The 22037-nt window shown below is 45.2% G+C and overlaps 3 protein-coding genes across 4 annotated transcripts in view; 2 read left to right on the top strand and 1 right to left on the bottom strand.

Annotated features, from left to right (window-relative positions):
• The first annotated feature begins 202 nt into the window (after positions 1–202).
• Positions 203–22037, top strand: part of LOC114603441 (interferon-inducible GTPase 5-like) — a 65598-nt gene continuing 43763 nt past the window's right edge. The window contains exon 1 of one of the 2 annotated variants that reach the window (XM_077932567.1): positions 203–403. The gene's annotated coding sequence lies outside the window, so the exon portion shown is untranslated. Of the gene's footprint in view, positions 412–22037 lie in introns of both variants that reach the window. The other variant, XM_077932566.1, reaches the window with a different exon arrangement.
• LOC144328573 (interferon-inducible GTPase 5-like) lies at positions 6390–7670 on the top strand. Its single transcript, XM_077932564.1, has one exon. The coding sequence runs from the start codon at positions 6430–6432 to the stop codon at positions 7585–7587; it is 1158 nt and encodes a 385-aa protein (XP_077788690.1). The 5' UTR covers positions 6390–6429; the 3' UTR covers positions 7588–7670.
• LOC114603468 (interferon-inducible GTPase 5-like) lies at positions 12237–13849 on the bottom strand. The gene has a single exon (XM_077932541.1). The coding sequence runs from the start codon at positions 13831–13833 to the stop codon at positions 12460–12462; it is 1374 nt and encodes a 457-aa protein (XP_077788667.1). The 5' UTR covers positions 13834–13849; the 3' UTR covers positions 12237–12459.

The following is a 22037-nucleotide window of genomic DNA, read 5'->3' as shown; positions in this document are numbered from 1 at the left end:
AATCGGTGCCATGTGGGGCTTAAGTGCAGAAAACGCGGGAGCTGCTGAGACGGGCACAGAGGCAACTACCGCAGAGGTAAAGGGTTAACCATCTCGGATGCTTCAAGTTTCACGAGTGAGCCTTTGGGACCTTCCCTTTTAAAGGCAGCTGCACTGCTGTCAATCAGGCTGCTTGGAGCTCCCTCTAGCGGGGAATGCGGATCTTGCTATGCGTTGCAATCTAGTCCTCGCTCGTACTTTCGCTTTCTTCTTTCCTTTTTTTAGTGCGACGACCGGGAGGGAGAGGGAATAAAAGCGAGAGCGAGGAAGAGAGTTGGACGGAGAAAAGTCTAAGAGATCAGGAAGCAAAGCCTCCGAAGAGGGAACTGAGCTTTACTGCAAAAAAAAACCGGACTGGCAGCAGGTAAGGAGGTGAGCATTTCTCCTGGGGCTCTGATGGTTTCCGTGTCTTTTTTTCATTTTCTTTTTCTGAGCGTGTCTGCGTTAAAGGAGACTCTGAGCTCATAGCTAGGCGGGGGGGGGGGGGCAGAATCGTTTATTTTTACTCATATGAATAATGATGTTGGAGACGGCTACCCTTCTTCCCCGCTGCAAAGGGAATTAATAATGTGCAATCACCAGGGAGCAGCAAGCAGAGCTGGTGCTACTCTAAGAGTTATAAGTAACTGCTCTGAAATCAACGCGGGTCTCCCTTTCCAGCGGTGGTGACGCGTGTTCATTCAGCATCTCCCTCTGCAGCTGCTACGAGGCTGCCCTCCTGCTCCTCTCGCCTCCTGCCTCTTTCACTTTTTGGGGTTTGGCACAAGGCAAAAGCAATTATCACTCAGAGACTTTATGATCAGGGGCGCCGACTTATAAAAAATATTGGGGGGGCCCATACCGGGGTCCTGCCCCGTGAAGTTTTCTAAATTTTAGATGAAAATTAGTGAGTTTTAAAGTTTTTTAAAAGTAATCACTAAAGTCGGAATGCTAAACACGTCTGCAGCATGCACTGAACGAAACTATCCACACTGAATGACTGCGCCAGCAGGGTGGGCTTTATATAGCCGCGGCGTCGTAATGTCTCGAAGCGTCAAGGCGACGCGAGGTGGAGGATTCCAGGCGCTTCTGCTCCAGTCCTTTTGATGTCGCCGCAGCCGCAGCGCTGGCCCGCCAGACTTTACACGAAGGTTCGCGCACCGGGACAAATTCTAAGTGTGCCTGCAGCACCGTAACACTATCATGATTCACTATGACATTATGTTTGCTGACTGGGAACAGTTATGGACCACCGGTGTTAAGTTCACGGCATGTAATGCCTTAAGAGAAAATATCATGAAAATGATTTACAGGTGGTACATGACCCCAGTTAAGCTTGCAAAAATTTATCATTTGCCCAATAACAAATGTTGGAAATGTAATGAGGCTGAAGGTACTTTCTACCACCTTTGGTGGACCTGTCCGAAGATTAAAGCCTTTTGGGAAATGATCTATAATGAAATTAAGAAAGTCCTTAAAAGGACTTTTCCTAAGAAACCTGAGGCTTTTCTCTTGGGCATGGTGGGCCAATTGGTGTTAAGGAAGGATAGGACGTTTTTTATGTATGCTACCACGGCAGCAAGGATACTTTTAGCAAAGTATTGGAAGACGCAAGAACTACCCACGCTGGAAGAATGGCAGACGAAGGTGATTGACTATATGGGACTGGCGGAGATGACTGGCAGAATCCGTGACCAGGGGAAAGAGACAGTGGAAGAAGACTGGAAGAAATTTAAAATATATCTTAAAAACTGTTATAAAATTGAGGAGTGATAAGATGTCAAGGAATAGGGAAATAGAGAATTGCAGCTGTAATCAATAAGTTAAAGAAGAACTTAAAAGAAATTGAATTGAATAATTAGTTAATTGGAGGAGTTGCTGAAGAAATGTAAAACAAGGAAGCAGAAAAAGGGAGGTATGGGGAAGTCCGGGAAGTAAGGTGTATGAAAACAAGTGTATGAAATTATACATGTTTATATGTTTGTATGTCTGTGTATTGTGCATTGTTTGTTTTTATTTTGTGTTTGGAAAACCAATAAAAATTTATTAAAAAAAAAACCAAAACACTATCATGATTCACACCACTCTTTTCAGTTAACCTGCTTACTACCGTAATAATTATTTGTTTTAACTCATTACTGAATGTATTTTAAAAGGTAACTATCGTCAAACAAGGAAAATAAAAAATACCAACATAATTTTGTGATTTTACAAAGCATAATATAACTAATAATTTTCTTAAATTATTGGGGGGGAGGGGGGGCGAAGGATAATGGGGGGGTGACTGAGTCTCCCAAGTAAGACAAATGCTGAAAACAGCTAATATAACGATAAATGCAAGGCAAATAAAACTATAAAATAAAGGCACAACCGACAACAATAGGACGGAAGGTCAATATGAGCCAGAAGGGAGCCGCAGCACGGGGAAGGGTAAAACTATAAATTAAAGGCACAGCCAGCAACCATAAGGGGGGAGGGGGTTGGTAAGGGAAATCAGAGTCAGGAGGGAGCCACGATGGGGGCGGAGGGTGCCTGTGGGGGTAAACAAAGCACGGAGAGAGACACAAGGGGTTTGAAGGACAATGGAGGCTTGGGTCCGTGTAAGGTAAGCAGCCTCAATGTAATGTCTGCAAAGAGATGCCCACCTTCAGCCATTTTAAGCACAATTTCAATGCCTGCACCCCCAACCAATGCTAAGACCGCTCAAAATCAGCAGCTTGAGGAGCAGTTTAAAGAGACAAGCATTGCTTCCGGGAAGGGAAAAACTTCCGGAGGTACACACAGACCCGGTGGGCAAATATACCCCCCCACGAACTCTGCACACACACCAGCATATTCAAAGTAAAGCGTTTCTGCAATCGCACAAACACTCAATATATCCACACACAGTCTCAGGACACACCCCACAGATTTAAACAATCGCTTCTGCAAACCCACAGACTCTCCAATTAAGGAAAGCCTTTAGCAGTAAGAGGGGTAATATTAGCAGAGTAGAATTAGCACCCACAAAAACGTAGCAGTGAAAGCTCCCCCGCTTTTTTCCCCAAACAGCGCAGCAACGTTGAAGACACACACACACTCCAAATTAGCTAAACAAGGAGGCTAGATGGGATGTACAAAGAGACTCCCCAGATAGAGCAAATCAACACACACACACTCCACTTGCACACACAGAGGCACTCAACCCTCCCAAATCAACTATCGTAGAGAAAAGGTAAGGCAAAACTTCTCTGTTAAAGCTTCTCTTCTTAGTCAGATCCACGTGGTCGTCACTGCTGGGAACGAACGGGGGAGGCGGAGCTGGCCCTGCAGCATTAAGCTGCTAAACACGCCCACCGGAGACACCTGGTTGGCTGCCTCCGGTGGGCGTGGGTGCCAGCCCAGGTGAGGAGGGGCGGGGGCTAAGGCCCCCGGCCAGGAGGCGGAGCTCGGGCTCCCGCCCACAACCACTCCCCTCTCTTCCAGGGAGGAGAGTCTTAATAATTTTCTTAAATTATTGGGGGGGCAGAGCCCCCCCAAACGAATTATTGAGGGGGCTCAGGCCCCCTCAGGCCCCATGGAGTCGGCGCCTATGTTTATGATGTCGAATTACAACAAGAAGTCGCCCTACTCCCGGAGACGTATAGATGCTTAAAAGCTTGGCCTAATTTTGCAGCTGCCCCTTACTTAACTAACATCACTAACAAAGCTTATAGATGGGCTTTCTCTAGAGCCCGCTTTGAGACAATGCCCTCAGCAGTGCTGCACGGCAAATTCAGGCGGGTACCAATGCATGCGCGTCTCTGCCCCTGTATGTCTAATAAGGTAGAATCTGTCACACACATCCTTCTATTCTGTGAATTTTATAGTGAAGAATGAGTTCAACTTATTTTGCCGCTTTTATCAAAATTTATACCTCTACAACATTATTTGGAATCCTCCCCCGAAATTCTACGAAAATACCTTCTGGAAGATTCCTCAAGCTCAATATCATATGAGGTGGCCAGATTATGCACTTTAGTAATCAGGAAGCGTAAATCTCCTCTGTTGAATGGCACACTCAAAAAATTCCCTTGTATAATTTTTCCCCCCTGATGTTGTTGTTGATTTCTTTTTGTTTGATATTGTGGTGTTTAGTGTCACTGGCTTTTGCCGCAATAAAAACTTGAAACTTTGGGGTTTGGCAGAGTGGAGGGGGGAACTCTTTGGAAGCAGGCAGAGCCTTAGTTAGGTGATCTGGCGCCCCTGGCAGAACCATCCAGATTGCGCCCCCTAGCCACGGACAAATTAGCTCTTCTTTTCCTCTCTCCTCCACCCCCCCCCCCATTCAATTCCTCACGCACTTCCCCTTGTAATGAACTCTTTCACAGAAAATCCAGTATTAAATTTATCTTGATAAAACGTTTCAGGAAAGAAAATGACATTTTGATTTGACTTGACAGTTTTTTTTAATGTAATTCAGTTGTAAAACAATACACAGACATACAAACCATATCATACTGATTTGTTCCACAAGGATAACTTTCTGGTCTCAGAGCTCTCTCTCAATCTCTCTCTCTCTCTCTCTCTCTCTCTCACACACACACACACACACACAGAGAGAGAGAGAGAGAGAGAGAGAGAGAGCTCACAGCCCACCTCAAACTGGCGATCCCAGATCTCTCCACTGGTACACACAGCCCTCCCTTCCAGGCTGCTCTTCACCTGCCTACCCAACACACACCTGGAACAGGGAGGGAGAGAGAGAGGGAGGGAGAGGGAGACCTCGTTCATTAGCCCCTCCCTCTCGTTTCCTGACTCCTCCCTCACCTTGGATGCCAAGATCAGAAGGAAAAGAACTCCCATCCCACTCTCTCCCTCCCTGAAGGGAAGATGGTGGGGTGGGGGTGAGAAACGACCAGTTCTGGGCCATCTTTACAAGCCGGACCTTGCTCTGCACTCCCCCCCCCGTTTGTTTAGAGGGGTTTTTTACCCCCTCACTTTCCTCATGCAACTCCCCCCCCCCTTTCCTCTCTCAGCAACACCAACACAAAATCTCAGCAGCCCTCCAGGTGACTTCTTCGGAGGGGGGAGGAGAGAAGGGGGGGGAAAATAAAGGTTTGTTGAGGGGTCAAGAGGTGAGGAATTTGTTTCTGGTCCTTCCACAGGTTGGGGAGAAGGAGGGGGAGACTTTCCCGAATCTGAGAACAGAAACAATTCCTTTGGAAAGCTGGTAATGTGCACATTGGGGGAGGGAATGAAGTGGGTGGGGGAATTCAGACACATTAGGCATATGAGGTTATTCATTACTTAAATCAGTGGTTTTCAACCAGTGTGCCGTGGGGTGCCTTGAATGCTGGTCATGGGTGCCGTGGGCAACACTGGCCTCCGTCCCTCTTTCATTCCCTTCCTCCTCTGATGCCCTCTGTTGTCTCTGCCTCCAAAACTCTTGCACATCTGTTTGTTGCAGCAGCCCTTGCTACAAGCGCCCCAGGCGAAAGGTGCCTCTGGGGCTGGCCAGGGGGTGCTGGCTTCCAGGAGCTGAAACGGGGCCTCAGAGTAAGCAGGCAAGTGGGCGAGGGAGCCCAGCCAGCCAGACCACCAGCCCTTGCTGCTGAGAATGGACAGACAAGTCCCAGGCCCCTGTGGGGCAGTGTGAGCAGGCACCTCTATTGAGGGCAGGGGGGTGGCAGCTCAGAGACCACAGGTAGGAGCAGTGGCTGCCAGAAGACTCCCAAGGAGAAGGGAGAGGAGAGGAGGCTGAGGGAAGACTTCACAATGGGGGGCGGTGTTTGAAAAAGGGTGAGAGGCTGCCAGCTCTGCGGGAAAGGGTAACATAACTGGGCTCCTGAGCCCCACTGGGGTGCCGCAGAAAGGAGGTCAAAGGAGTTGTGGACTCAAAAAGGTAGAAAACCTCTGACTTAAATGGCAAGCAGGGGCAGAATTTACATACAGTATCTAAAGGTAGGATGTGCTCTTAAAACATATTTAAATAAAACTGCCCCACCCCTTCATCTTTTTGACCAGACCCCCCTCTTCTGCCCCTTAAGGCGGGTAACACTTTGTTGCATCTTTCTAAAAACATGTAAGGTTTAATCATCAATGTAATGGGCACAGCCTCCCTCCCCAACCTAATGAAAATAGAAACAAATCAAAAATCAGGAAGTGCAGTTTCTTAAAATGTTGAGAGTCCCCTTCCTCATATCCCTCTCTATATTCAGGGCTCTTGGGCTCTGCTCCTGTGTCATAAGCTGCCTGGATGCAGAGGAGTGGTGGGAGGCACCAGATGGGGAACCCCCAAGGGAGCCCCCAGGGAAAGAATGATGGCAAATGATAATAATATTGGCGACACTGGAAATTTTATAGAGGGCATGCCACTAATGAATGCTTCTAGTTTGGCCGATCGCTTAACTTTTTCCTGCTTCCTTTCTCTTCAGTGCATCAAGATCCACAATGGTGGAAGACTTTGAGGTAGCCATTTCTCAGGGCCAATTGGCAGGCGCTGTGTCGCATGTGCTGGCAAAACCACTGCACTTCTTCAACAGCACTCCGCTCCACATTGCCGTAGTAGGAGAGCCCGGCTCCGGGAAGTCCTCCTTCATCAATGCCATGCTGGGTCTTCGGGCCGATGACCCGCGTGCCGCTGCGACTGGCATACAGATGACGACTGTGCAGGTCAAGGATTACCCACACCCGACACTTCCACAAGTGATCCTTTGGGACCACCCCGGAAGGGGAACGCCAACCTTTGGAGAGGACAAATTTGAGAAGAAGGTTGATTTGAATCACTTTGATTTCTTCATCATCGTCGGCTCCCAGCGCTTCCACTCCACCCATTCTGACCTGGTCCGTGAGATCCAAGATATGGGCAAGAGCTTCTACTTTGTGCGCACCAAAGCAGACCTGGACCTGTCAGCCGCCAAGAGGCAACAGCCATCTGACTACAATGAGAAGAAGGTCCTCTTGCACATCCAGGAGGACTGCAAAGAGTGCTTGGTAAGAGAAGGAGTGAGGGACCCACAAGTCTTCATCGTCTCCAACTGGGAAGCCGACTGCTTTGACTTCCCCCTCCTGCAGGAAACGCTGAAGAATGATCTCTTGCGGCTGAAGAAGCAAGCCTTTCTGCTCCGCTTCCCTAGCATCTGCCTGCCTATCTTAGAGAAAAAGAAAACCACTGTGGAGGGGAAGATTTGGATCAGAAGGCTTGTTCTGCTGGTTGCTCTTGGAAGCCCAGTTCCCTTCCTTCTCCCCATATTTCTGTTTAGTAAGTTCCGCTCCTGGTGCTTCCTGGAGTTTGGCCTGGACGATCGATCCCTTGCAGCTCTGGCCCAGCGGGTTGGAAAGACAAGCACAGCCCTTAAAGCAGCAATGCAGTCCCTGGGAATGTTCTCTGCCATTTTATGGGTGCTGCCAGACCTGGTGGGACTCTCAGTGATGGCTTATGAATATCACCGCTGGGAGCATTTCCCCATCTTTGGCTGCCTTCTGTCCGGAGGGATTTCGCTTCTCCGCACCTACTTCATGCTGCAGAAATGCATATCGGGTGCTGCTGATGATACCCAGAGGGTTTTATCCAAAGCTCTTGAGGCAGAGGGGAAAAAGTCCATTTAGCAGCAAACAGATGCACTAGGATGACTAAGTGCTTGATATGTAGTATCTGGTGAATTATACATGTTTCCATTTTTAAAACCACCACCACCAAAAGACATTAAAATAATAATAATCAGATGATCAGGTTTTCCTCTCAGCACGTTTCTCCTTTGCGTCCTGAGTTCGAGTGTCTTCAAAGCCCATAGCATCTTCGGTAAAGGCTGGAGCGCTCGCAGACCAGTGTTTCCCAGTTGTAAGTGTTTATAGTACATTTTTTTTAGACTTGCCTTGAGACAACATGTCATCAACACAATAATAATGCATGAGTGGGGGGTGGTTTATAGTGGGCCATCCAGATACCATTCCACTCTATTAAGAGTTTTGCAACACTTCCCCAATGTCACTCAGTTATTATTGCCATCTGGAAGGTCACTCTTGCTCTGTAGTGTGACAAAAGTGGGCCAGACACACACACACACATGAACATTTGTGCTATGAAAAAGTTGCAGGGCTTTAGCAGAAAACTATGGACCCATGCCTATTGCAAACGAAGCAGTATGACCATCCCAAAACATTTGCAGATGCAAAGGGTATTGAAAGTGGGATCACATATAATCACCCCAATATGAGCTCAGATATGAATGCTCAATAAAAAGGACATCTGTAACATCCCTACAGCCTTCCTCAAACTGAGTCCTTCCAGATGTTTTGGGCGTCATTGGCCATGCTGAAGCATTACATGCTTTGGGAGGGCTGAGGTGAAATACTACTATACCGTGGGATTAGGACAGAACTAAACCACCCCTCCCACAATTTACCACTCTATTTGTGGTTGACAATGGGGAGTTTCAACCATTTGTTTCATTGTGGGGGGGTCAAAATGATGCAACCTGTTTGAGTGAAGGAATGGCATTTCATGTGGCATTCACTCCCTTAACTCTTCAGCCCTGGCCTTCACACAAATTCATTTCGGTCTGGATAGATCAGACCCATAGATCAATGTTAGCACTACCCCCAGCATAAGGAAATTTGAAGGACTGGCTGCTTGAGCAGGGGGCTCCACAACTTCTATTTTTCTATCTTCAGGAAGCCTTGTTCCATGTTCTGTCATCGGGTGTTGCCATTTTCTTGGCCTCGTCCAACAGGGCCAGCTCTACTATTAGCCAGTGTGAAGCAGCTGCCTCAGGGAGCAGATGCTGAGAGTGTGCGTATTGGAGGAAGCCCAGTGGTGGCGGCTATCCCTAACCATTGCCCCTGAGGATCCCTGCTAGCCACTCTCCTCTTTTCAGATGCCATGACACCCTTTGCATACCCTCCAGATTTCTCCAGTGAAAACAGGGACGTCCCATTCCATAATGATAATTTTACTATTTTTAGCCCCACACATTTTACTGGGTTGCCCCAGCCACTCTGGGCAGCTACCAACAAATATATATATATATATATATTTGCTTTCGTAGATTTTCACGGGTACAGGAATGCAGGTTTTGGTGTCCTTGGGTGTCTTCCCGTGTAAAAGTTGGGTTGTCTAGGCGACGTTTCGACGAGGTCTCACTCGTCATCTTCAGGCTGGTGCTTTCGGCTTCTTGTTACTGGAACAGAGCAGGATCTCAGTGTTTGAGTTCCTATAAATACTGTTGAGAAGGTGTGGTGTATAGCCTCCAATGTTCTGGGCCGAGAGGAAGTTCCCAGGCTAGTGTGCCTTTTCTTCTTATATATATATATATATATATATATGCTTTCGTAGATTTTCACGGGTATAGGTATGCAGGTTTTGGTGTCCTCGGGTGTCTTCCCGTGTAAAAGTTGGGGTGTCTAGGCGACGTTTCGACGAGGTCTCACTCGTCATCTTCAGGCTGGTGCTTTCGGCTTCTTGTTACTGGAACAGAGCAGGATCTCAGTGTTTGAGTTCCTATAAATACTGTTGAGGGGTGTGGTGTATAGCCTCCGATGTTCTGGGCCGAGAGGAAGTTCCCAGGCTAGTGTGCCTTTTCTTCTTTTGTTCCTTAGTTGCTTGAGGGATATCTTGAGTGATTTCTTGAGTGATATCCTGAGTACCACTTAGGTGGGTCATTAGGTGTGGATTAGTTGCTAAAGCCTTTGTGTCTTGACCTCTTGAACTTTGTGAAGAGTTTTTCTGAGAAGATGGCTGTAGTTGTGCTCTGGCTTGGCTTCGTGTATAGGGGCGAGCTGTGGTTTTGTGGCCTGTGCCCGCCAGATCTGTGTAGGGATTGCAGGGGGGTGCAGCATCCGGAGGTGCCATCATGGTTTGGCTACTGGATGGTGTCTGTAATTTATCTGTGGAGAGGGTCTGGGTTTGGGTCTGGTGTGGTTGACACACAGAACGCAATCAACCACACCAGACCCAAACCCAGACCCTCTCCACAGATAAATTACAGACACCATCCAGTAGCCAAACCATGATGGCACCTCCGGATGCTGCACCCCCCTGCAATCCCTACACAGATCTGGCGGGCACAGGCCACAAAACCACAGCTCGCCCCTATACACGAAGCCAAGCCAGAGCACAACTACAGCCATCTTCTCAGAAAAACTCTTCACAAAGTTCAAGAGGTCAAGACACAAAGGCTTTAGCAACTAATCCACACCTAATGACCCACCTAAGTGGTACTCAGGATATCACTCAAGAAATCACTCAAGATATCCCTCAAGCAACTAAGGAACAAAAGAAGAAAAGGCACACTAGCCTGGGAACTTCCTCTCGGCCCAGAACATCGGAGGCTATACACCACACCCCTCAACAGTATTTATAGGAACTCAAACACTGAGATCCTGCTCTGTTCCAGTAACAAGAAGCCGAAAGCACCAGCCTGAAGATGACGAGTGAGACCTCGTCGAAACGTCGCCTAGACACCCCAACTTTTACACGGGAAGACACCCGAGGACACCAAAACCTGCATATATATATATATATATATATATATATATATATATATATATATAAAAACATTAAACATTTTAAAATAACTTCCCCATACAAGATTGCCTTCAGGCAGCTTAGGGATCAGATAACTCCAGACCCCCCAACATTTCTCCAATGAAAATAGGGACATCCTAAGGAAAAGTGGGACGTTCCAGGATCAAATCAGAAACCAGGGTGGCTTCTCTAAATCAGGGATGTCCTTGGAAAATAGGAACACTTGGAGGGTCTGCCTTTGCTGTTTTTGCTTCAACAAACCAACATGGCTAAGCCTTTGGTAACAGCCTGCCTAAGTCCCCCAAGGCCATTTCCCTCATGTGAGGAGAGGACAGGGCTCCATTGCCAGTGTTCTAAAGTCATTCACTGGCTGATCCAGTTGCTTTCTGCTCATGGAATGGAGTGAGGGGCAGCAGCCATCTTGTCCACCTCAGGCAACAAAACATCTTGGGTTGATTCTTCCTCAGAGAATAGATGTCGGGGATTATGAATGTGGCGGAGACAGGGGGCCAGGAGGCTGACCCGGGAAAGGGAGCCACTGGTTTATGGAGCTGGGAACCACCTGACAGGCAGCAGCCAGACCAGGAGGAGGAGGAAGAAGAAGAAGAGTTGGGGCAGGATGCGGTGGAGGAAGAAGAAACTGTTCAGCCAAGGGATGGGCCAGTTGACTCCCCGCCTTCCCCTGCTCCGCCATCTCCTAGTACCAGGAGGGGCTTGAAGAGGAATGAGCAGCAGTGGCTTCCATGCAGAAGTTGCCCTGTGGGAGCTGCTGTCAGTGTTTCTCTGGCCAATAAAGTGTCAACCACCAGCCATGCATCTTCCTGAGCTGCTGCAGTGGGCCGTGACCATTATGTTCCAGTGTGTTTTTGTTAAATCTTTTGGAAACCATCTGAACCTTTGAAGTGCTTTCGCCTGTTGCACAACTTAGCAGAGTATAGCAGAGTACCACAGCAATTGTTGAGCAACTCTTGAGATTGCCCAGCTGGACAACCAGCAGGAACACCGCTGACTAGTAACTTCATACTTGTTCTTTTATTATTTACAGCAGCAAACATACAAGCCTATTCACAAGTTACTTATTTACAACAAAACTTCTCATTCTCAGCAACTCCTCAGAACTAAGCACACCACACTAACACTCTCCAACACTCTCCAACCAGTGTTATAGATCATGCCTCTATAAGGAACTCAGCCAATCACTGGCCTGTTACTGGGTCTCCTTATCTCTGGCCGGATTCCTTTCATGTTCTGCCTTCCCATGTGGTGGTGATTCTAACTGCAAACTTCCCAAGCTGCCTGCAAATCATAGATTTCAACAATTTTAACCCAAAAAGCAATACCGCACACACACAAACATGCAAAACCCAAGCTCACAAAATCCCTCCTAGCCCAAATAGTCTGTAGGCTCTACTATCCTCAGACTGAACAACCCTGAGGCAACAAGACTCATGTTTTTAAAAAATGGCATAACAAGAAGTTCAAAATAGTAGCAAGTCCTTACTTTATTAATTTTATACTTTTAACCATGTTTTAAAACAATATCTAGCCCCTGTGGTACAGGCAAATCTCCCCAGCCACCTAACCCAGAATGTCTCCCTTTGAGAGATTACCCTCTTCCGCAAAGCAAGGGAGAATAGAGGAGTAAAAGGGGGAGAGGAGAGCGGGCACTGTGACACTTTTGCTTTGTTCAGAGGGGAAATTTAAGCTCAAGTTCTATGAAACAGAAATCCAGTTTATCATCTCAGTTACCTTTATGACAAAATTAGCCCCCCTTCATATCAACAAAGAAAATTCAGTATTCAAGGATGAATCTCCAGGCACATAGCAAATTCCTTTCCTTTACCTGTGGAACTTAATTGAGCACCACAGAAAATAAGATAAATGAGGTTAATAACATAAAAACATTATAATATGGATGAGGATGAGAAACCTTGACTAAATCATAACTGCCTGAATCAGCAAGGATAAAATACATAAAAATACAAATTAAAAGACACAAAATACGTAATAAAAACAAGAACAAAAATAAGCCAATTATCCCCCACCCCCACAAAGGAAGAATAGAAGGGTGGTCTGCCTAGGGCTATGGGTTCCAGGGCTTTCTTTCGAACCCTTTCAGCATCCTCAGCTAGATCATTCAAGAAGTTTGACAGCATCAAATAAGTGGTGGCAAAAGACACCCCTGCTGCTGCCAAGCTTCTAACTAGCGAAGGCGGGAATAATTCTTTTGCATTATTGGTTATTTTCTTTATAACCAGATCGATGGTAATTTCTTTCTCCTGAGGAGACTTCATCACGGCCTTCAGTTCTTCAACAGGCTTCCCAGCCAATTTGGCCTTCCTAGCTAAGGAGCCATCATCCAGCTCAAACATCTTGTAGAAGGCAACCATGGACCCAAGCAAGAAGGCAGAATCACAAGCCAGAGGAAAGCCTGGAATGAGAAGAGCATTGATGCCAGCAGATGCCAGGGATATTTTCCACAGGTGGCTCTTTAGTGCAGATTTCTTCTTTTCTGTGAATTCAGGGGAAAACATGGGAAGGCTGAGCAGGAATGCAAGTCTCTTCAGGCTGGGCAGATCTCTCTCCAAGGTCTCCACCAGTTGGGGGAAGTCATACTTGCCAAGGTCCCAGGAGGAGATCAAAAAGACTGGAGGGATGGTGTTCCTGAAGCACTTCTTAAGCTGCTTCTTGAAGTCATCCCTCATCTTTTCAAGGACTTCCTCTGCATTGAAGATATTTGGGTAAGACTTTTCCATGTTGGATAGATCTGAATCTACTTTGGAGCGCACAAAATAACACTTCTTCTCCATCTTCTGGATCGCCTGAGCTAGGTTAATGAGGTTGGATCGGAATCTCTCTGAGCCAACAATGATAAAGAAGTCATAGCGTTGGAAATCCACCTTCTTAAGGTAACTGTCTGGTGAAAAATCTGGGGATCCAATTCCTGGCAGGTCCCATAAATTCACTTTGGGATGGTTGGGGTGCACATAAACATTTGGATTCAGTGTCGTTTCTGTTACTCCTACAGGGGCGGCACCATCATCTTCTGCCTTCAGGCCTCGGAGAGCATTGATGAGGGTTGATTTCCCAGAGCCCGTCTCTCCAGTGATGGCAATGTGAAGCTCAGTGTTTTCCAACTCCTCCAGCTCCTCTTTTACCTCAAAAGCTGTTTCCTCCATTCCACTACCACTGAAAGGCTCCATAAACTTCTCATATATCTCGATTGCTATCTTGAAAAGTTTACCGGGGTCTGCGTACACGCCTGTATTTTTCAATATAGCCTGGAAAATCTCAAACAAAGATGAAAGTTTTTCCTCATATGAATTCATCCTAGAAGAAAAAGGGAGAGCTCAGAAAGGCTTTGTCAATACTATTGACCCATCTAGCTGGGAAACTCAGTGATGATTTACACTCAGCTCAAATATAAATATTTTATGCTCAGCAAAAAATGTTTGAATTTTGATATTGTGGGTATTGGGGAATTAACATCTGTTGGAGTGTTAATGTTGTGAGCCCTTCCATCTTGTGCTGAGGTGGTGGGTGGGTGTGCAAACACAGCACCATATATCAAAAAGACACCACAGTTTCCAGCGGCTTTCCACTGGAAGATTCCAAGGCAAGGGTTGGCACCCTTGAAGTCTCTCCCTACACAGGTGATGGGGTGTTTGTTTGAGGCGGCAGGAAATGAAGAGTTTTGAGCAAGATTTGCTGGGAGGAGGAAGGAGGAAGAAAGACTGGGATCCATCTTGGGCAGGTTGGCTGCAGGCTGACTGGGAGAAATGCCCTGGGGCTGCACTATTATGGGGGGACAAATCCCTCTTGAAAAGAGCATGCTGTAAGATCTGGACTCCCTCCGTGCAGACTGAAAATAGGGTAAATAGGTGAATTTCTTAAAGTCTCTGCTGTGTCTCAATTCTGCAAAGGACCACAGACCCCATGGGCTCTTGCCACTGCTTGGCAGACAGAGGGAGGTTTTCTAACTCTGCTTCAGAAGCATGCCATTTCCTTCCCCATGCTGCTATAAACCTTAGGGGAAAGCTCAAGAGGAGCAGAAGATCAAACATCATTAGGATCGCAAGGCTGCCAGCTGAGCAAGGGGAAAGCAGGCTGGGAGGGAAAGACTTTGAAGGACCTCTGATAAGACTTACTTGCTCCTTGAGATCCTTGACAAACAGTTGTTTGATGATAGGATAGTTTATCTTCTCACTGCAGCTGCTCACACTCTCCTGTTCTCTCTGGACTTTGTGGCAGAAGAACTAATTCAGAGTTTTGCTGAAAAACAAAGCAATTGTCCAAGTCTCATGGCAAACAGAGTGAAAAACATTCTCATGAAATTCTGAGAGAAATAAAGTACTACCAGATGCAATATATGGAATTGACAAACCAAGAGATAGAATGGAAAATTAAGCAAATGAGACAAAGGACATTTGAGTCAGCAGACAAATGTGGGAAGCTCCTTGCATGGCAATTGAAAAAAAGGCAAAAATTGAATACAGTCACCTGCTTGGAGGTAGATGGAAAGAATATTTATAAGCCAAATGAAATAAGTAATTGCTTCCAAAGTTTTTTCAGGAAATTATATACACAAGGGCCTGTGAAGGAACAAGAAATAGACGAATTTCTTAAAAATTATGGACTATCTAAAATTTCAGAACAAAGTAAGTTGACACTGAATGAGAAAATAACAGAACAAGAAATAGAGGATGCCATTCAAAAAACACAATTGGGAAAATCTCCAGGACCAGATGGCTTGACGGCCAGATATTACAAGGCTTTGAAAGAATGTCTAGTGCAACCATTGAAAGAAGTATGCAATGAAATACTGGAGGGGAAAAAGGCACCTGAATCGTGGAAAGAGGCATTTATTTCACTTATACCAAAAACTGAGACTGAAAAGAACCAGGTTAAGAACTACCGCCAGATTTCATTATTAAATGTGGATTACAAAATATTTGCAAAACAAAAAAAATTCCTTCCAGTAGCACCTTAAAGACCAACTAAGTTAGTTCTTGGTATGAGCTTTCGTGTGCATGCACACTTCTTTTGCAGACATTTTAGCAAAAAGACTTAAGAAAGTGCTGACAGGTGAGATTCATAAGGACCAAGCTGGCTTTCTTCCGGGAAGACACATGTCGGATAATGTGAGGAATATAATAGACATTGTGGAACTGTTGGAAACGAACATTAATAGAAAAGCGGTTTTGATTTTTGTGGACGCGGAGAAAGCCTTTGATAACATTTGTTGGAGCTTTATGAAAAAGAATCTCCAAGGGATGGGGGTAGGCCAAGGTTTTGAAAATGGTATAGGTGCGATATACTCTGAGCAGAAAGCAAAATTAATTGTGAACAATGTGGTAACGGAAGAGATAGCTATAAAGAAAGGAACACGACAGGGATGCCCTATCTCCCCTCTACTTTTTATATCGGTTCTGGACGTTTTGTTAAACATGATTAGAAAGGACCAGTTGGTTAAAGGAATTCAGGTTGGAGTGAAAGAGTATAAATTAAGGGCATTTGCAGATGACCTAGTTTTGACTTTACAGCAGCCAAACACTAGTACAAAAAGAGTTTTAGAACTGATCGAGATATTTGGTCAAGTTGCAGGATTTAAATTGAACAAACAAAAAACTAAAGTGTTGGAGAAAAATCTAACAAATGAGGAAAAAGAGAGATTTCAGAATGAAACAGGTTTGGGGATAGCAAAAAAAGTGAAGTACCTGGGGGTGAATCTGACATCGAAAAATGTGAATCTATTTAAAGACAACTATGATAAATGTTGGACAGAAGTTAAGAAAGATCTAGACATATGGTCAAGGCTGAAACTTTCCTTGTTAGGCAGAATTGCTGTTATCAAAATGAATGTATTGCCTAGAATGCTATTTCTGTTTCAGACACTACAAATAATAGATAAGATGGACTGTTTCAAGAGGTGGCAGAAAGACATATCTAAATTTGTTTGGCAGGGCAAAAAGCCAAGAATAAAATTTAAGACATTAACAGATGCAAAAGATAGAGGAGGTTTTGCCCTGCCGGACTTAAGACTTTACTATGAATCAGCAGCGTTCTGCTGGTTGAAAGATTGGCTGCTCCTCGAGAATACAGACATTTTGGATCTTGAAGGATTTGATAATAGATTTGGTTGGCATGCATATATATGGTATGACAAGGTGAAATCGCATAAAGGCTTTAAGAACCATATGGTCAGGAAAGCATTGTATAATGTTTGGATACGGTATAAAGATTTGCTTGAAAGTAAAACCCCCAGGTGGCTGTCACCAATGGAAGCTAAAGAGGTGAAAAAACTGAACATGGGTTCAAACTGGCCTAAATATTTTGAAATTATAGAACAGGATGGTGAAAAAGTAAAATTGCAAAGTTTTGAGAAACTGAAGTTTAAGGTGAGAGATTGGTTACATTATCGACAGATAAATGAAGTATTTAAACAGGACAGAAAGAAAGGCTTCCAAGTGGAGAGGTCAAAACTAGAAACAGAATTGTTAGAACCCAATACTAAAAATTTGTCAAGAATGTATAACTTGCTGTTGAAGTGGAATACTCAGGACGAAATGGTGAAATCAAGTATGATTAAATGGGCACAGGATATTGGACATGACATTGAACTCGCAGATTGGGAGCAGTTATGGACCACTGGTGTTAAATTCACGGCATGTAATGCCTTAAGAGAAAACATTATGAAAATGATCTACAGGTGGTACATGACTCCTGCTAAGTTAGCGAGGATTTATCATTTGCCCAATAATAAATGCTGGAAATGTAATGAAATGGAGGGAACCTTCTATCACCTTTGGTGGACCTGCCCAAAGATTAAGGCCTTCTGGGAAATGATCTATAATGAAATTAAGAAAGTTCTGAAGAGAACCTTTATTAAGAAACCAGAAGCCTTTCTCTTGGGTATGGTGGGCCAAACGGTGCCAAAGAAGGATAAGACATTTTTTATGTATGCCACAACAGCAGCAAGAATCCTTCTAGCAAAGTATTGGAAGACACAAGAACTACCCACGTTGGAAGAATGGCAGACGAAGGTGATCGACTACATGGGACTGGCAGAGATGACTGGCAGAATTCGAGACCAGGGGAAGGAGGCGGTGGATGAAGATTGGAACAAATTTAAAGTTTACCTTAAAAATTGTTGTAATTTGGATGAAAACTAGGAGATCAGGGAAATAAGAGATAAAGAACTACAGCTGTTTTAATAACTTAAGGAAGTTAAATTTATGAAACATAAAATAAGTTCATGATGAAAGGGTTGCTGAAAAATCTTGAAACAAGGATGCAGAAAAGGGGTGGTACGGGGAAGTCGATTTTGTGTTTGTTTATGTTTTTGATTTGTTTCTTTTTTATTTATGGAAAATCAATAAAAACTTATTTAAAAAAAAAACAGAGTGAAAAACATTGAGATGGGCAGACCTCAGAAGGCTGTTGAACCAACTTTGTCTTTCTCAGTTAGGCTGAGATGCATCCCATAACAGGAAGCATAGGGTAGATCCACTCAGTGATGTAACTTGGGGGGGGGGGGTCAGCGGGGTGGTTGTCTCGGGCACAAGTTATTAGGGGGCACAACCTGAAATGTACTCAGAGTCCTGTAGTGATTTCATGCTCTTTATTGCAGCTTGTAAAACAGTGATTGAATTGCCCCCCAAATCTCATGCTTCTTATATACATTATTTACACAATGAGTCCCATCTGATTGGCTGATTCTGCTTCCCTCCTGGAGCCTGATTGGTCTTTTCCTGCAGGCCAATCACTTGTTGCATTCTAGAATCCTACTTGCCTATTTGTTCTAGGATCCAAGCTTAGTACATAACACACCCAGATGCAGGTAACGCAGGGGACGGGGGGGGGGGGCAGGTGAAGTAGAGAGTGACAGTGGATGGGGCAGATGTGGGGGGGGGGAGAGACAGATGGGGCAGGCATGGAAGGGCTGACCTCAGTGCAGCCTGGCCAGGACTCCTCTCTGTGGGTGGCGCCAACCCATGGTACACCACTGCTCCCAACTACACATTTTTGTCCAAGTGCACTCTAAAAAGCAAACAAGCAGACTTTGGGCACCAAAATATATATGACAGAGTTGAGTCCAGGAAAAAGGAAGCCCTGCTGGTCCCAGAGGATATTTGCAAATCTTTTTAGTAAATAGGGAAGAGGAACAGAGAAAGATGAAGGACAGCACTATGTGGTGTGACAGCTTCCAAAGAGCTTCTCTCTCCATTGTGCCAACCCAAGGGAAAGGAAAAGAGACAGGTGCCAGGAAGAGGAGGAGGAGGAGGAGGAGGAGGAGGAGGAGGGCAGCCTCATAGCAGCTGCAGAGGGATGTGTCAAATTAACACCCAGCATCGTTTGAGAGGGAGACCCGTGTTGGTTTCAGAGCAGTTACTTAAAGCTCTTATAATAGCACTAGCTCAGCAGTGATGGCATGTTATTTATTCCCTTTGTAGAAGGGCAGCCTTTTCCAACACTAAAAAGAGTAATAATAAATAATTCTGCCATCCCCCCCCCCCCAGCAAGGAGCTCAGTGTCTCCTTTAATGCAATCAAGCTCAAAAAGAAATGGAAATCATCATAGTTCCAAGAGAAAATTCGGCTCCTCACCTGCTGCCCATCCGATTTCTTGAAGCAAAGCTCAGTCCACTCCTCTGAGGTTTTGCTTCCAGGTTTCTTAACACTTTTCTCCTTCAAACTCTCTTCCTTTCTCTCTTTTATTCCCTCTTCTTTTCTTCGCACTACTAAAAGCAAATACTAAAGTGAAGATGCGGGCAAAGAAAATGTAAGATTGCTAGAGAGTTCAAAACTTCCCCTCCCCATCTAGGTCTCTTAACACTTTTCACCTTCCAACTCTCTTCCTTCCTTTCTTTTATGCCCTCTCCCTCCTGGTTGTATGAGCAGCAGTTGGTAGTATTTCAAAAAAAGGGAAGACTTGTGCCTGTTGTCGATCTCTCAGAAATCTATATGTGCATGCATTCACACATAACCCTTAAAACATATTTGTGTGAGGTGTGGATCTTTTTTGAACTCATATTGTTCATCCCACAAGAGATGTGTCTAAAGCAGGGCTCTGCAACCCGCGGCTCCAGAGCCGCATGTGGCTCTTTTACATCTTTACCGCGGCTCCGGGGCGGATACTAGTGAGGGGAGGAGGCGCATTGTGCGCTACGACACTCCTCACTGTGGCAGGTGCTGTACTGGCTGTGACAGTCGCATGGGGGCGGTGTGTGCGTTAGTCACGCACCGTCCCGACGTCACCTTCCCGCCCACTGTCAGATCGCGGCTCCGGAGATATATTTGTTTTAAATGTTGCAATGGTTTTGCGGCTCCCAGTTGTTGTTTTTTCTTTGGAAACGGGTCCAAGTGGCTCTTTTTGTCTTAAAGGTTGCAGACCCCTGGTCTAAAGGAAGCATTCACACTCCACGGAAGATTCCTTTTTTGGCTAAAACTTTGGATAATACACTTCATAAATAAATAAGCCAATGCACTGTGCATATCCCTAGTATATTCTAGCCAGGTCTGGCCCTGCCACTTTTACAAAAGTCACCAATAAAAAGAATAATTTTAGAAATGTCACCAAGGGGGGGGGGTGAAAAAAGAAGTCAGGGGGTCGAAATAAGTGACGCAGAAAGAGCCCAGAAATATTCTTAAAGTGCAGTACTGGGGAAAATATCCAGCAACATTATCTTGTCCCGAAAGCTATATAAATATAATGAATAAATAAATCAGTGGGGTTTTGTTTGTCTGTCTGTCTGTCTGTCTGTTTGAATTGGTATGGGGAGGTGATTTTGCAGCAGGACTAAGGTGCATGGAGAAGGGAAGTTTCATATTTCGTACCACAGTCATGGAAGGATACGGAAAGCCCCAAAAGGGCGACTTGGGAAAGTCGTAGAAACATAGCAGTGTAGAGTTGGAAGGGACCCTGGGGATCATCTAGTCCAACCCCCTGCAATGCAGGAATATGCAGCTGGTCCATACAGGGACCTGCAACCTTGGCGTTATCAGCACCATGGTCTAACCCACTGAGCTATCCAGGCTCATCAGGCAGCACCAACCCAGAACCGAGAGAAGCTCCACCATCTTCTGCCCTGCCTTGAACCCTTGCCATGCAGTTTCTCTAATCAGAAGTAGCTCACAGATGCCATTTTTGCACGTCAGCAAGTGCTGGGGCACAGCCGTGGTCCTGCTGCTTTCTTTCAGGAAAAATACCCATCAAGGGGGGGGGGGGCTCTGCAGAGGGAAATATTGAATTAACACGTGAAAGGGAGACATTGGCTTCAGGGCAGTTACTTAAAACTCTAAAAGTAGCCCCAGCTACTTGTGGCATGTCATTTATTCCCTTTGCCGCGGGTAAAAGGGCAGCCTTCTAGAACATCATTGTTGATAATAATATTATCGTTTACAATACGATACGATCAGTCCTTTTTCGGGGGGGCGGGACGCAGGGGTACACCTACCCCTAAACATTTTGTTGTTACTGCCTCCGATGGCGGCTTCCTTTCTTTCCCAGAAAGGAATCAGGAAGATGTTAGTGCACACAATTTCATGCCAATGTGGAAGTTACTGTGAGCTGTCAGCTGTGTAATATGAGGTAATGCATGTTCTTTGCACTTTTGTCCATTTATTGTATTTATTTCCCCCGACTTGAACTATAAAATGGTGGTTTTGGATGGTCAAATGAGAATACCCCTAAACATTTTTAAAGGAAAAAGCCACTGGATATAATATGATATGATAATATAATATCACAATAGCTATAATATAATTAATGTAATAACAATAAAAAGGAAAAAAGGTAAAAGATAAAAATAAAAAAGTAAAAGGTAAAAAAACCCCAGCAACAACAATTGTTCTGCCAAGCAAGAAGCTCAGAGCCTCCTTTAACGCAAAGAAGCTCAAAAAGAAACGGAAATCATGAGAAAAGTTCAACTCCTTACCTGCTGCTGAACCGATTTTTTGCAGCCAAGCTCAATCCTCTTCTCAGAGGATTTGCTTCGAGGTTTCTGGCGCTTTTCTTCGTCCTGCTATCTCCCTCTGTCTTCCTTTTATACCCTCTCCCTCCTGATCGTCCCACTACTAAAAGCAAAAAAGAAAACGAGGGTAACCAGCGAGGATGAGATAAGATCGCAAGAACTAGCCGAAGCCGCATTCCTGGCCAGAGTCCAAGCAGCCTGTTTACCAACGGGGATGCTGCCTTTTCTGGGAAGTCCCTTTTCTGGGAAGTCTGGGATGCTGCCTTTTCTGTGGAAGCATCCCATGGAAGTAAGTAAATATGTTTCCAAACAATGCTAAATAGACACTCATGGCAGCAACCTATTCATCCGCCTGGGAAAACTTGTCAGAATGAACACATCTTCAGTTGTTTCCAGAAATTATGGGTAGCGGGTTCTTGTTGTATCTCTGCAGGAATGCTGTTCCACAGAACAGGGGTTGCGTGGCGAGTTCCCGCCCCCCACCAGGATAAATAAAGACATGAGACACCATAATTTAAGGTTAAATGGGCGAATTAGGCCACAACTTTATTGAATTCAGGA

This window comes from Podarcis muralis, chromosome 7, assembly GCF_964188315.1.
Source record: "Podarcis muralis chromosome 7, rPodMur119.hap1.1, whole genome shotgun sequence".
In the NCBI taxonomy this organism is placed as follows: domain Eukaryota; kingdom Metazoa; phylum Chordata; class Lepidosauria; order Squamata; family Lacertidae; genus Podarcis; species Podarcis muralis.
The sequence above is the reverse complement of the archived record's forward strand: the minus strand, read 5'-3'. Positions and strand labels throughout refer to the sequence as shown.